Source organism: Hemicordylus capensis, chromosome 5 (assembly GCF_027244095.1).
Source record: "Hemicordylus capensis ecotype Gifberg chromosome 5, rHemCap1.1.pri, whole genome shotgun sequence".
Taxonomy (NCBI): Eukaryota; Metazoa; Chordata; class Lepidosauria; order Squamata; family Cordylidae; genus Hemicordylus; species Hemicordylus capensis.
The window spans coordinates 23,867,542-23,882,799 of NC_069661.1; the positions used below are offsets into that span (position 1 = coordinate 23,867,542).

The 15,258-nt window shown below is 45.2% G+C and overlaps 2 protein-coding genes across 6 annotated transcripts in view; one reads left to right on the forward strand and one right to left on the reverse strand.

The window, feature by feature from the left end:
- CCSER1 (coiled-coil serine rich protein 1) overlaps nucleotides 1-15,258 on the forward strand; it is a 1,155,632-nt gene that overhangs the window by 362,649 nt on the left and 777,725 nt on the right. The gene's annotated exons all lie outside the window — the stretch shown is intronic.
- On the reverse strand, nucleotides 3,785-6,857 carry LOC128326217 (uncharacterized). 2 transcript variants are annotated; one of them, XM_053252664.1, is made up of 2 exons: nucleotides 6,654-6,857; nucleotides 3,785-4,943 (listed from the first exon to the last, which is right to left on the reverse strand). In XM_053252664.1, exons 1-2 carry the CDS (start codon nucleotides 6,667-6,669, stop codon nucleotides 4,294-4,296), a joined length of 666 nt encoding a protein of 221 aa, XP_053108639.1. In that variant the 5' UTR covers nucleotides 6,670-6,857; the 3' UTR covers nucleotides 3,785-4,293. The 2 variants fall into 2 exon arrangements, with proteins under 2 accessions (XP_053108639.1, XP_053108638.1); XM_053252663.1 differs by having other exon boundaries at nucleotides 6,600-6,857.

Consider the following 15,258-nt stretch of genomic DNA (forward strand, 5'->3'; position numbering starts at 1 on the left):
GTCAGGAAGGGGGCGGGGCTGGAAGTAGGCTTGAAGCCCTGTCAGCTCTGCACTGGGGCATTTAAAGACAAGGCAGCTGATGAGGAGGAGCTGCTTCTGAGTATGGGAGCCAGGAATTCTCCAGGAGAGGAAACTGGCTGAATGCAGCATGCCAGGAGGAGGACTCGGGTGACAAGCTAACCTACCCCTCTGGCTGTTCCTGAGGCTGACCTTTTTGGGGGTGCTCCAGTTATTTTGGAGTTCAAGAAGGGCTGGGAGCCCACCTCGTCCCCTGGGAGTCTGACAACCATTAGGGCACAAAGCCCATTAGCAATTCACTGGGATAACCTTCATCCACATATGAGTTACTACCAACCAAGAATTCTAACACACAATTCTAAAACTAGCCAGCAGAATTGTACAAACATCTGAACAAAGGTGAACTATTAATATTCCTGTTGTGACTGGTGTGGAACACCGAGGCTGAGAAAGGTGATTAGCAGGAGACCAGCCATGGCAGATAATGGCCGGCATCCTAACCAGTGAAGTGCTGTGGCTCCATGAGATGCACTGTCTGTGCGGACAAGTTTCAGACTAATGGCACTCATGGTGAGGATTTCAACAATCTTCCCTTGTCCTTTGTCACCCAAAAATATGTTCCCAAGGGATGCATGACCTTCAGTGACATATTGTCAGATTGACGTAGAGGGCTTCTGGGATAAGGGGAGATAATCAGAATTCACTCCCCCATCTGTGTGAGTGTCTGTGCTGAGTTAGTTGATCTCATCCACAGCACCAGTGCATCTCACCAGCACTCCATTAGTTAAGATGCCCCCCTCCCTTTTGAAGTTTCCAAGGAACAACAGCATAGATAGAGTGATGTTGATATAAGCATGTTCCTATATGTCAGCACTCAAATATAATGTTTGGCTTTACAGGTGAGGAAAACTGAGGCTCAGTTATGTAGAACTTTCCCATGGATCAGGAAAGTAAAGGTGGTGGTGGTGTTCGTTGAGCAATCCTTGCTTATCTACTGCAGGTCAACAGAGATCTACCAGTAGATCCTGTTCTGCCTTTTGTCCATCCTGACTCTAAAGGGTATGTTCAGGGAACTTTAACGTAGCTGCTATTACACAGTCACTCACTTTACTCCATGTTGGTGAAGAAGTTCTATTCGTTCTAGTTAAATGTACTGCAATGTATCCCATCATACAAGCCCCTGAGAAATATTCAACTGTGTTCTGGATTTCTGTTGGATTTCACTGTGATGAGTAAAGGATTGTTGCAATCACAGCAAATATGTTAAAGAAGTTGTAATGTCTTATTGTACTTGTAGAAGGCACAGTGAAATTCAAAATTATTCTGCATGTGCTGTTGCCATTCAAAAGAAGGGAAAGGTGCATTTAAAAAAAAAAAATCCTTGTTAGGCTATAGCTGCATCACTTAAGTCTTAAGAGAATCTATAGGAAAATTATGCAAAAGGAACATGATTCTGTCCAAAAGATATATGCTATCAGGCACTTCTTTACATGTCTTGATTTTGTGTGTGTGGAGGGGAGGACATAGAGCAGGCCTGCTCAACTCTGGCCCTCCTGCAGATGTTGGCCTACAATTCCCATAATCCCTGGCTATTGGCTGCTGTGGCTGAGAATTATGGGAGTTGTAGTCCAAAAACAGCTGGGTGGCCTAAGTTGAGCAGTTCTGACATAGAGGTAGGTGGGTTAGGATACATTGAAAGCGTTTGATATTGACATAATATACTGGCACTCATGTTTTTAGTATGTCTGGGCTGAGATGTTTGATGCTGCAGTTTTATTAATAAGACACTCCTGTTCTTGCAAGCTTTTAACTAGAATTAACTTTAATAATTTTAATAATTTGTTTTAATAACTGTTTTATACTATTGTTTTTATTGTGTCTTGTGTATTTTAACCGTTGTTGAGTTTTTAATATTTTAAACCTTGCACACCGCCTAGAGATGTACATATCAGGTGGTATAAAAATATTTTAAAAATAATAATTTTAGAATTAGGGCCCTTTACCCAGCAGTCAGAAAAGTGTCCAGTTCTTCTTTTTTAAAAAAACAACCCTATACTTTTACAAAGTAGTGTGATCCTCCTTCAGAACTGTCAATGAGCTTTTTATATACTTTAATCTCTGCCTCTATAGCAGCTGATGTTTGTTTTGATTCCAGTGTTTAGGAGTGGGGGTGGGTGGGAGAGCATAGTAATGCTGCCGTTGTAATATTTTAACCGTTGTTGATTTTTTAATATTTTAAACCTTGTACACCGCCTTGAGATGTACGTATCAGGCGGTATAAACTTATTTTAAAAATAATAATGTTAGAATTAAGGCCCTTTACCCAGCAGTCAGAAAAGCAGAGGCGTAACTAGGGAAAACGGCGCCTAGGGCAAGCACTGAAATTGCGCCCCCCCGCCCCCCCAAACATACATCTGACTGACACACATGTTTCAGAAAATCCCACCCACCCCAGATGCTAAGAGATGATCCAGAAGTTGTAATTATTTGCAGAGCTGCAAAGATCTTGTGTACTAGTACTACTAGTTTTCTTTTGCAATCCCACCTCGAGTGGCTCCGAGGTGGGATTGCAAAAGGAAACTCACACAATGCAAGTGGAGCCACAAGTCGTTCTCTGTCCTGGCTTGCACTGCGTGATTTTCCTTTTGCAATCCCACCTCGGAGCCACTTTGCTTGGAAAAATTTGGGGTGATAAAACTGGTTTGTGGGACTTTCCAGGAAGCTGGTTCCCAGGCAGAAGAAAACAAGTTCCTGCCCCGGCTACGCATTATTACACAATTTCAGGATGCTACCATTTCAAACCGTAGGTGTGGGCTCTGGATTTTTTACAAATGCTTTTGCATGTGTTTTTTAAGAAACAAAAAACAACAAGACAACCCCCTCCACTTCCTCCATGGAGAAAACTAGCACTTCTTTTTTAAGGGATACAGTTCTCTTCTGCCATTTTATTCTGCTCAATATGGACGATGGCTCTGAGCTCGCCAATTTAAAACTTTCTGCCAGAGGCTCTTGGGCGGTGGGGGGGACGGTACCTCTTTTTCAGACCACTGGTTTTCAGTCATAAATCATGTAGGCTAGTTGGCTGCTCACCTAGGCGTAGATGTTGAGCAGCTCGGTGTCCGGAGCTCGAAGTTGGCCTCCTTCCTTCTGCAACGTGCAGGCAGCGAGCTGGGAGGAGGAGGACACACACGCATGCGCGACTGCGGGGCGGGGAGTGAGTGACTGCTGTTATTAGCTTGTTGCCTTGGGGCATGCATGAGCCACGGGCGCACGCCCATCCGTGGACGGACGGAATCTTTTGCCTGCTGCCTGGTAGCTCCGCCCGCCTGCCCCATTCCTCTCTCCCGAGTCCCGACCAGCGCGTTTGTGTCTGGCTGGCGGAGGGAGATGGTCTCCATGGCTGGTTGAAAGAGGGCCCTGCCCCCGTTTTGTAATGAAGTGAACCCCCCAACTTGCAACCTGGTTTCGATGGAAGCGGAGCGGAAAGAGGGCAGCCTGGTGCTTCCTTGCTCGACCCTTGTCTCGGGGAGGCCACAGCAGGCAGCAGCGACACCCACCCACCTTTAAAGAACTCCAGGCGACCAGGAGAGCGGGGGCAGAGTGGTGGCGTCCTGCCCCAGGCAACCGCAGCTCCCTCGACCTGGTCCTCGGCGCAGCAGTCCCCCACCCGCCCCGCCCCCTTGTGCGCACCTCCCACGCCTCCCCCTTCCCCAACACCGACCGGCGCAGGTTACTTGCAATACTAAGACACCGAGGAAGCAGCAAGTAGAAAACAAGTTTTTAAAACAATTTATTGAACAAAAACAAAAGGCAAGGGCAGGGGGAGGGGGGAGGCCATTGAAGACGGGACCTCAAAAAGCAATAAAAGCTCTTCCAGAAGAGGAGGGCGACTTGCAATCCCTCCACCCTCCCTAGATTGACAATACGTAGCACTTTGTCGGTCTGCCCAAGGCAAAACCAGCCCAGCCGCCGGTCACTTGGTCCCACACGCCCTCCCACTCTGCATGCAATGTTGCCCGCAATTCAAAGAAACACCCCCCCTACCGCCGCCAAGGTGGTGTTTTTTAAATATATGTATATAAAGGAAAAGCCCAGACGTCCTTGCAACTCGGGCCATTGCCATGACAGCACAGCTGCATCGAAGAGGCGGCAAGACTGGGTGGCTATTCAACCCTTCTTCGGTGGTAGCCTGCTTGGAATGGGTCTTGCGTCAGAGGGGTTCCCTCTTCTGGCCCTCCTTCTGCTCTCACTCAAGACCTCTTCCTTGCTGGAGTTCTAATCCTGGTCCCCATACTCTGGAGGAGAGAACTTGCCCCACTTCCTTGCTGTGCTGCCTGGAGTAAAGTCGGGGCAGGGGAGCGGAGAGCTGGCGGTGGGCTGCAGGGAGAGCGAGAAGCGCCGTGCGGGGGAGGGAGGGAGGGAGGAGGAGGCGCAGAGAGCAAGGCAGGCCAGAGGGACAGCCCGACCGTGCGGCTGTTTCCAAGTTGGCGGCAGCAGTGGGGAGCCATTTTCTAATCTCCGGTGGCGGGAGAGGCCGCCACCGCTGTCGCTGCTGCTGCCCACGGACGAGAAATCCCACGTTGAGCGCTGCTGCAGCAGCGAGAGCGAGGAGAGGCGCTTCCTAGTTCCTCCGCTCGCGGTGGATTCGAGGCAGAGCTGCTGCTGCCTGGGTTCCTGGCCGAAAGAATGCCCCCGAAACATCCGTCGTGGCGGCTGAGCAGTTGCACACACGGGGCGCCCTCGGAGCGGTGGGCAGGGCGAGTGGGAAGGCAGAGGGAGGCGAAGGCGAACAACCCGGTCCTGATCCAGCCGCGCAGAGCCACCCGGCGCCCTCCCTTTCCCCCGCTTCCTGCTGCTCGCGGCAGCCGCCCACCGGGCTTCTCTAGAGGCGGCTGGTGCGGTTGGCTGCTGCCTGCTCGGTCGGTCTGTGTGGCAGCGACGGCAATTCAAGCAAGAAAAAAATTTCGGTAAACTTTTGGGGATCGGCGGGGGCACTTTTTGGCGCCCCCTAGCAAGTGGCGCCAGGGCACGTGCCCTGCCTGCCCCCCCCCCATCGTTACGCCCCTGCAGAAAAGCGTTCAGTTCTTCTTTTAAAAAAACAACCCTATACTTTTACAGAGTAGTGTGATCCTCCTTCAGAACAGTCAATTAGCTTTTTATATACTGTAATCTCTGCCTCTATAGCAGCTGATGTTTGTTTTGATTCCAGTGTTTGGCAGGGGGGAGAGCATAGTAATGCTGCCAAAAACTGGGATTCTGAGCTCAATAGATAAGTAGTATTTGTGTAGGAGGATACTGAGGATCTCTGTGGTCAAGAAGGTCTGTGTTGATGGACAAAAATGGTTGGTTTGAGCTCTAAGAAAATATTGATTTATTTGTATAATTAAATACAAAATGTAGTAATCGGCTTTCTTCTTGAACATCACCCAAGGCAATGCACATCTCCTACCAATGCATAAAATAATTAAAACAGCAATTAAGAATATGGCAACCAATAAAATAATACAAAAGTCAAGAGGTTAAATACCTGTAGATCTGTTTTAAATGCCTGTGAGAGTGCTTCTGTAGTGTATTATGCATGGGACTCTCTTTGAGATCATTTGGAAACTTCAGCTGGTCCCAAATACAACAGCTAGGTTATTAATCAGGATTTGCCAATCTGAATCTATTTGCACCAATTTTGGAAGTCTATTTGGCTTCTGGTTTCTTTCTAAGTGCAATTCAAAGGTGCAAGGCACTACTAAAGTACAGTACTCTGGCCAAGCCTGGAGTTTTCAGGCTCTGGATTGATCCTGCAGAGCCAAGCTTGGGCTCCTTTGGAACTTTCTAGGACAGGAAAGATGTAAAGACTTTCTGTCTGGGCTCAGGAAGCTTCAAGGTCTCCTTGGTCCTTGTGCATTTCATGTTCCTTGACCATGCTTGACTGGACTCCTGGCTTTGGCTCTGACTTCTTGCTTCTCTTTCATGCTTGGTTTTTGTTAATCTACTCAGTTTTATGGCTTGTCTTCTGATCCAACAACAATTAAGAATTATCTTTTTTACGGTCCAAGACCAGCATAAGATAGTACAGAAGTTTAAAGGCAATTGCAATGCAGTATGGTCACCACGTTACATTTAAATTATTATAAAAATACTAATTATACTAATTGTTATAAACCATATTTACTAAAAAAAGAGTCTACTCTAAAATTATAGATCAAACTATAAAACTACTATTAAAACATATGCTGGTGTTTTTTAAAAAAATTGTTATTGGTATTGTTGTTGTTCACCAGCTAGAGTCTTTGGAGGAGGCAGTAGATAAGAAAATTTAAATAAATAAATAAATAAGTAAATAAGTAAATAAATAAATAATGAAATCAGTTTAAATCACTACATATGGAACCATAAAACTATGATACTTTAAAATTATCTAATAAAAGCTATTAAAGCTATCAAAAGCTACATTATATGATATTTTAAAACTGCTACCCTTGAAAGGGGGGAGCTATGAAATCACTAAAATTCTGAATTTTATACATACTGAAAAAAGCAGTGACTAAAACAGTGCACTACTGTGTTTCCCCGAAAATAAGACATACCCATAAAATAAGCCGTAGAAGGATTTCTAAGCAGTTGTGTAATATAAGCCATACCCCGAAAATAAGACATAGTGGTGATCTCTCCTGGCTCAGTAGCAGGCTGCTTGCTGAAGCTTTTCCCCTATCCCCCTGGTGTTTGTGTGGGGTGAGAGAGACCCACAGACAGGGGCGTAACGATACCGGTAGGGGTGGCAGGCTGCAAGCTGAGGCATACAGTAGAGGGAAGTACGGTAAAAATCTCCTCAGAAAATCTCCTCCTCAAAAATCTCCTCTCCTCCTGGCGGCGGCGGGCAGCGGCGAGAGTATGCCGGGAAGCGACGCCGGGCCAGACGGCAGGCCTCGGCGTTGCTCTGCGCACTCCCACCCGCCACCGCCATGCTTACCGTACCGGTACTCTCGCCACGGCAGCGAGAGTACCGGTACGGTAAGCACGGTGGTGGCGGGCGGGAGTGCGCAGAGCGACGCCGAGGCCTGCCGTCTGGCCCAGCGTCGCTTCCCGGTGTACTCTCACCGCCTCCCGCTACTGCCGCGCTTACTCTCGCTGCTGCCCGCCACCGCCAGGAGGAGGGGAGATTTTTGAGGAGGAGATTTTCTGAGGAGATTTTTACCGTACTTCCCTCTACCGTATGCCTCAGCTTGCAGCCTGCCACCCCTACCGGTATCGTTACGCCCCTGTCTGTGGGTCTCTCTCACCCCACACACACACCAGTAAAGCTGCTGCTTCCCAACACTGACCAGCAACAGTCTGTGGGTCTCTCTCACCCCACACACACACCAGTAAAGCTGCTGCTCCCCAACACTGACCAGCAACAGTCTGTGGTTCTTATATGGATCATGTGAGAGTTATGATGATGTTCCAGAAGAAGATGACTTAACTCTAATTGAATAAATGTAGATTGTTGTACCACACTTAATAAAAATAAGACATCCCCTGAAAATAAGCCATAGTGTGTCTCCTTGAGGAAAAGTAAATATAAGACTGTGTCTTATTTTCGGGGAAACACGGTAGAAGTTAGTGGTATAGACAGCAGTTCAAAGCTGTACAGAGCTGATGCGAGGGAAAGGCCTGGTCGTCATGGCCTGATGGATCTTGCACGCTGCCACACAGAACTTGACGGTGTTACGTCTTCTGACCCTGGTTCCTGGTTTTTCTGCTTGGCTTTCACCTTTGATTTCAGGATTGACAGGTCTTGTGGTAGCAAGCATGACTTGTCCCCATAGCTAAGCAGGGTCTGCCCTGGTTGCATATGAATGGGAGACTTGATGTGTGAGCACTGCTAGATATTCCCCCCAGGGGATGAAGCCGCTCTGGGAAGAGCATAAGGTTTCAAGTTCCCTCTCTGGCTTCTCCAAGATAGGGCTGAGAGAGATTTCTGCCTGCAACCCTGGAGAAGCCGCTGCCAGTCTGTGAAGACAATACTGAGCTAGATAGACCAATGGTCTGACTCAGTATATGGCAGTTTCGTATGTTTCCTATGTTTCCTATGTTTACTTCCTGCCCAAGTTCCTAGTATTTTCCCTTTCTGCTGGCCCCAGCTTCAGACTCTGACACATCCTCCAGTGGCTGTCCTTGATCCTGTGTTGAAAAAGTAACCGTCCACACTCATCTTTTTTGCTATCACTGCTATCGTTTTTTGTGGTCCAGCTGGTGATAGCAATCACATTGATTTCTAGTGCATGCCAATTTATTTTCTAGAAAAGTCCAAGGTGAGGACCAGAAGCATTGCCATCACTCTGTGTTGGCTTCATTATGATTTCACACCCTCATGTGGTGTCCACAAAGCAATGCTTCCTGCTTTCACTCTGGAGGCCCGTGGGGTAAAAATGGCACCCACCAGCAGCTGAAAATTTGATTTTCTCCACTGGTAGGTTTACCCCACACTTCACCTCTGTTCATGCCTCTGATTCCAAAATTGCTGAAATGCCACCTCCTAAGTTTGCATCCTGTGAACATAGTGGTGAGGTTGGTTGGCATTTCAGCTGACGACTACTACTAAAACAGTCACTTTTTAATACAATTTCCATTTATAAATCAGTTTCAGGCAGTAATTAATTGAAGATTCAAAAATAGAAATGCCTGACATGATTCTGAATGTATAACAGTAGATTTATCAAATGCACAAAACTAAGTACTTGTAAAATTCCCACTTGGCAAAATGTGATTTTACACATAATGAACTGCTGCATTTATTGTACTTTTTATTCATGTACAATAAATGAAAGCTGTTGCTTCCATTTGCCATGATTTCCTTTGGAAGCAACAAATCCCATGACAGAGGAACAGCAAAGAAACCGAAGTTTATAATTGATTTTGACACTCTCTCTTTGTAATATTGTACCGTTTTTAATTTTGCCTGTGTAAATTTGAAATGCATGGATGTGGCTGGCATATTTGATTATTTAATTCTTCAGTGTCTTTTGCTGTATTTTCTCATAGACTAAGCATTAGGCATCAGGTTAATAAATTTGTTCTTTGTGTTTTTAGGATAATGGTATATTTAGCTTCAAATGACCTTTACACAGCAAAGACAGTCTTGAAAGATAATCTCTGATGCTGTTCCACGTTTTAGGTATTACAGCCTGGCATAAATCCAATGGTAGTTTCAAGGATTTGCAAGAAACCTCATTTCCAAATAAGCGTGCTAGAATGTTCACTCTGCCTTTACATGCGCGTTAATAGTAGCAGGCACTAGGTTAAAAACTAACTTACTTAATTGTATAAAGCAGTTTTAGTACTTTACGATGTGTTTTTCACTGATGGAAAATCTGTGAAATTGATAGCCATTCTTTCTATTTACTACTACTACTACTACTATGAATATTTACATACTGCTTTTCAAAAAAAGTTCTCAAAGTGGTTTACAGAAAACCAGTAAAACCAAACTATAAAACAATAAATTAAAAATACAATCTATAAACACAGTTGAAACAGAAGTCAGGTGAACCAGCAATTACAAATTAAAGGCTTGCCAGAAGAGAAATACTTTCATCTGGTACTTGGGTGTATATCGAAGTTTCTGGATGGATCTCTCTAGCGAGAAGATGGGGGCCCACTACTAAGATGGCTCTCAGCTCTCGCTCTCTCTCTGGTTGCCACCCATTGTAGGCAGTGGCACCAAGAGGAGAGCCACTTAAGATAATCTTAGACAACAGCCCAGCAACATATCAGAGAAAGTGCTTCTTCAGCTAGACTGGTCCTGAGCTGTTTAGGGCTTAGTGTATAACAAGACATTGCACACATTGCAGATTACATAACACCAAACATGCATTTACCACTGTGACTGCACTCGATAGGGTATACAGGCAATCCAGGCACTGACAAGTCTGCCTGTATGTTAATATGTACCATAGTCACATTTTACAGGTATGCTTCAGGTATGCATGTCACAATTTATCTGAAGTGGTATACACTTCAAAATGTAAAGCCCTGAAGGGAAAGACTAGATAGATGGTTGTGGATCCCTCATGTGTCTCACTGGCTCTGCCTGCCTAACCCTGTCATGACCACAACAGCAGTGGGTATGTGGGGGATTGGGGAGACTGAATCATCTTTATGCTTGTCTCATCCCTGTCACTCCTCAGCCTCTACTTCTGTCCTCACAACTGCCATAGGAGGGAGAAAAGAGATAGGTGGAAATCTGGTGTCTCAATGAACTTCTTGGCCTTCAGAATCTTCTTTCCCACTCCACATGATCAGCCTGGGTATTATATAATCCCTGACAAATGCTGCAGATCTAGCAGGAGGTGGAGCTCCCGCATGAGGAGATGGGAATTTATGTGGGAACCTCCCTCTCCTGCTGCCATGCCCTGCATACTCTGAGGCTGTGCACCACATTTCCCCCCAGAACATCCTTTGAAATGAGGGAATCAATCATTTTTATCTGCTCACTTGTTAATCAAGGAGAGAAGAATTCAAGAGCTCACAATCTTCACCTTTCATAGGAGGTGGGCTTTAACCTACCCCTGAAATACTTTTATGAGTTTATCTTGGGAGAATTTCACTGGCATCCCTCTAATGTCAATCAGTGGAATTCTACCAAAATATGCTATGTAGTAGTAATAGTTGTTGGTTTGTTTTTAAGAGGGCCATTTAAAGTTTTTCACACATCTAGCATACTAGTTTTGTCAAAGCTCTTCCTTTTTCACCATGACTTTGACCTTTAACCTGTGACTAAAAGCAAAAATAATTACAGGTGAAATCAGTTATGCACAAATATCATTATTTCATTCAGCTCTGCCAGAAAGGGATCTTGAGACATAGCTGAAGGTGCTGACTGAAGTGGTTTTGTCAAACAGCAGCAGCTGTTCAGCAGTTACTATGACTTGGCTAATGCTTCGGGACCAGCAGATTATTTAGATTTCATTAACATTTAATTAGCCCACAGCACCTATGTCTTACCAGTGACAGATGGAGGAAGAGAACATAATGGCCATCTTACTGTTGTTGGGTTTTTTAATTTACTATTTACAAACTGTTCTCCTGTGCCTTGCCCCTGTATAATAATTTGGCACAAAGCTATTTTATACCTTTATTTTAATTGGTTAATGGACGGCCAAGCTTATGGAAAGAAGTAACACATCTTTGTAACACTTGTAGTCAGCAATGGGATGATGATGAATCAGTTGGATGTCCTTCAACTTGCCAGCTCCTTACTAGCAATTATAGATGCCAGGCAGTGTGTGTGTGTGTAAAACTATACACTGAGTTATTGTCAGCTTCAGAGCTCCATCTGAAAGCTTTAATTGTTTTTAATCGAGTGAGGCCTACGTTTTCTCCTATCTCTCCAGAGCTGGTGTTGCAGCAGTGGTATGGCCTGATTCCCCGCTCAATCAACTCAGAGGTGATACTCAAAAAAAGAGAGGGGGAAGCGGCATGTGTACAGCTACTGTGACACTACTAGGTCATTCATGGGTTTGATTTGTGCCACACACCAAAAATGTTGAAACCCCCTGCCCTTCCTCTGATATAGACACTTTCTTGATCTCGTCCCAGTCTGCCTCTTAAAACCCAGTGAGGGGATTCTCATGATTGGGCAAAAGCGGGCTGAGGGAGCCTAGCCCGCTTTTGCCCGATCATCTACTGCCACGGGAGCTGCGCAGCTCCCGGCAGCAAACCCTTCTAAATCCCCCTCCCCTTAGATGAGGTTAGCGGAGCGAGTGCTCTGCTAACCCCATCTTTTCGACCGTGTGTTGCTGTGGCATGGCTCCACATTGCGGCGACACATGAGGAGTCCCCCGCTGGGAGGCTGAAACAAGCCTTTCGGCCCTGGGGTTCTCTCCAAAGGCATCCTGGAACTTCTGGGGGCGACGCGGCCGCCAACCCCCACAGACCCCACCGGCTCTGTGACAGAGCCGGCAGTCATGTGAGCAGCCAATCTGGCCACCGAGGGCTGCTTTCCTGCTTGTCTGCGGGGAGAGTGGGCTAAGCCCGCTCTCCCCGCAAACCCCTTCCCGGCGAGTCTCACTGATCGTTCCTCCCCTCTCAAGATCACTTTGTATATCTGGCACTATCCAACCCCAGCACAGCATCCCTCCAGTGGCTGTTGCTGGTGTCAACGTCATGTTTCTTTTTAGATTGTGAGCCCTTTGGGAACAGGGGACCATCTTATTTATGTATTTTTAAAAAATGTAAACCGCTTTGAGAACTTTGATTGAAGGGCGGTATATAAATATCTGTAGTAGTAGTAGTTAATGTGATATGATTGAGTAGCTGGTACAGAATGAGTTTGGGATGATTACTTGGATTTCAGTGAGAGTTGCTTTTTGGTATATATAAACTGGAAAATCCCCATTGTTACTTTAGGGTATTTTGTTTGCCTGGTAATTAAGCATTGACTTCTAGGCCTGTGAAAGTCGGGACAGGATGTTAGAAACCTTGGTTCCTACCTTGAGGAGGCAGCAGAATGTGGGGCAATTGCCCCCAGTAGTGTGGTGGTGGCTCTTTAATTGCTGATCCAGCACTAGTGTGGGGGTGGCTGAAGAGATTATTCGGAGTGTCCAGGGGTGGGCAAGGAGTGATGCAGGAGTGACGCCTCCGAGGGAGCCAGGTGAGTGGCGGGGGCTGCTGGGTGACACGGAGCACAGGCTCCGTTTACCTTAAAGAAGCCGCCCACCACCACCCCACCCCCCACCCGGAGGCGCGTTCACAAGCTGCGCTTGCTTCAGGGGTCTACTGGATTATCCAATATAAAATACAACCTAAACATTTAATTTTATATATTGCACATTTGTTTCCACAATTTTCTTCCCCCTGTTCTCACATTTTCAGTGCATCTCATCTCCTATCATACAACCTGTAGTTGACTAATTGTTGTTTTAGTGTTATTGGTGCTGTGCAAACCACATTCACTTTAATCCCTTGTCTTTCCAAGATTCTCTGGGTTTGCCATGTTAATCTATCTGTAAGGAATGGTATTTTAAGTACAGGCAAACCCTCAAAGAATCTAACTCTTCTCCAACTCTTTGACACAGGCAATTTATACCCATTCTTCCTAATTAGGCTTTTTGCTTTCTCTCTAGATTTGTTTTGGTGTTCAACTGTGGAGACATTCTCCACTCTCTTTGTCACAATTTTTCATAGTTTGTATTTTCACTCTTTTGGGGTGTGCAGAGAAGACTGATTCTACTTAGATTAACTAGCATTCTTCAGTTTTGTTTTGTTTTGTTTTGGGCTGAAAATGGCACTTTTGGCAGTAGAGAAATATTTCCTCAGGTACACTTGGTGAAACTATTCACTTGAAATTAAAATAATTCTTGGTGTCTTTTAAAAAATGGCTTCTGCTGCCTTGGATTTCTTTTTCTTGGATTAGTCCTAAACTAGTAATACTAGTTTATCCAGGATTATGCAGTGAATGGGATTATGTCACAGTGTAATCAGTCGGTTCTACCTATGTGATAACATCATTGTGGGCAAATGAAGTTAAGAACTGACTTCATTTTCACTCAATGATGTCATCATATTGGCAGCTCTAATTTTACTACCCAGGATATCTTAAGACCCTGGTCCCAAACTTAGGGATTTTTCATGGCCAAAATTTTGAAATGGGCCCAGAAATGGATTGGCAGAAATTAAAATTAGAACATTATATAGATGAAAACCTGTTGATACTAGAAAACCTCTTAAAATTTCCTGTGATGGAGGTCTGACTATTTTGCTGAGTTTAAGTTTGAAGCCAAGTTGCTACCAATTAAACTGTAATCCTTCTTTTGTTGGTGGCATGATTTAAACATGTTGGCACATGACTTGAGCACACATGGGGTCATGTGATCCTGATCTATATGTAGCAGTCTTGCAGAAGCATTAGAGGGGTTGGCTCTGGGAATGTTTGGAGGTGGGGTTGTGTACAAGAATGGTAAAAATTATTCTAGGAAAGCTGCCTTGGATCATAGATAGATTTCTGGCCCTGAGTACTGTATTCATATCAGGCGAGAAGGGAGATAGCGCTGCATTCTTGTCTTGTTTGCTGCACATCTGCCACATGAGGAGATGGAGATGGAGATGACAATATCCTGGATACAGGTCACAAGGGGCAGATGTTCATTTTCCTCATTGCTGACATCCACGTAACTCAGGTTAGTGTGGTTCTGTTCCTTATCCGTTGTTTCTCTGTGCTAAATAGGAAGTCTTTCCCCCCCATTGTTCCCTTATATGGCATTGGTGGCAACATAACTTAGATTAGATTCCCAAGCCGTTCAAAACTTTAAAACATTCATGTATTTTATAAGCCTGAGAGACAGCTTGGAAGTGGGGGGAAGCGAAGAACCAAGCAGAGATTTGGAAAGACAGATGTTGCTTTTACTTACATCCAGTGGGATCTGGTTGTAAGTACATTTAATGCTCTCCTGCCACAACAGAAATTGGTACCTGAGAATGAAGTCAATGACAAATGCCATGACAATCCTACGTATGTAGTCTGCAAAGTAAATACATTTTTACCTCCGGCTTTTGAGAATTAAAGATATTTGAATGAATATTCTTTCTGTGATCACGCTGGTGAGTTGAGCAGATCCCTGGGCATGTAAAATAGGTGTAGTCATAGGAACATAGGAAACTGCCATATACTGAGTCAGACCATTGGTCTATCTAGCTCAGTATTGTCTTCACAGACTGGCAGTGCTTCTCCAAGGTTGCAGGCAGGAATCTCTCTCAGCCCTATCTTGGAGAAACCAGGGAGGGAACATGAAAACTTCTGCTCTTCCCAGAGCTGCTCCATCCCCTGAGGGGAATATCTTGCAGTGCTCACACATCAAGTCTCCCATTCATATGCAACCAGGGCAGGCCCTGCTTAGCTATGGGGACAAGTCATGCTTACTACCACAAGACCAGCTCTCCTCTCAGAAGAGAGAGACATTAACAAACAGTGGCAGCTTGTGGGGTGTTTATTTGGTGGAATATCAGCTTCTGCTGCTGAGCAATGTTTGAGTGGAGGAGGGGGACCCTTATTGGAGGATGTTGGGAAGCAGCAGTGGAGGCACTGGGGCTGCTACTTCAGTGACTGTAGCAAGGGTGACTCTAGGTAAACTAATTTGGGCAAACAGGGTCAGCAAATAACTTTATTAGGGGAGTGAGGATTTTGCTATACATTACATACTTATAGAGGTAAAGTAATTAATAAGGTAATAAACTAACACCATTAATTAAGCTGTGGGGAGGAGAGCT

Coding starts and splice junctions, on each gene's coding strand:
- LOC128326217 (XM_053252663.1), bottom strand. CDS start 6,669: ATGTCTTATTTTCGGGGTATGGCTTATATTACACAACTGCTTAGAAAT. Junction 4,944..6,599: donor TTCTACGGCTTATTTTATGG/GTATGTCTTATT, acceptor GCTGCCACACAG/ACCGACCGAGCAGGCAGCAG.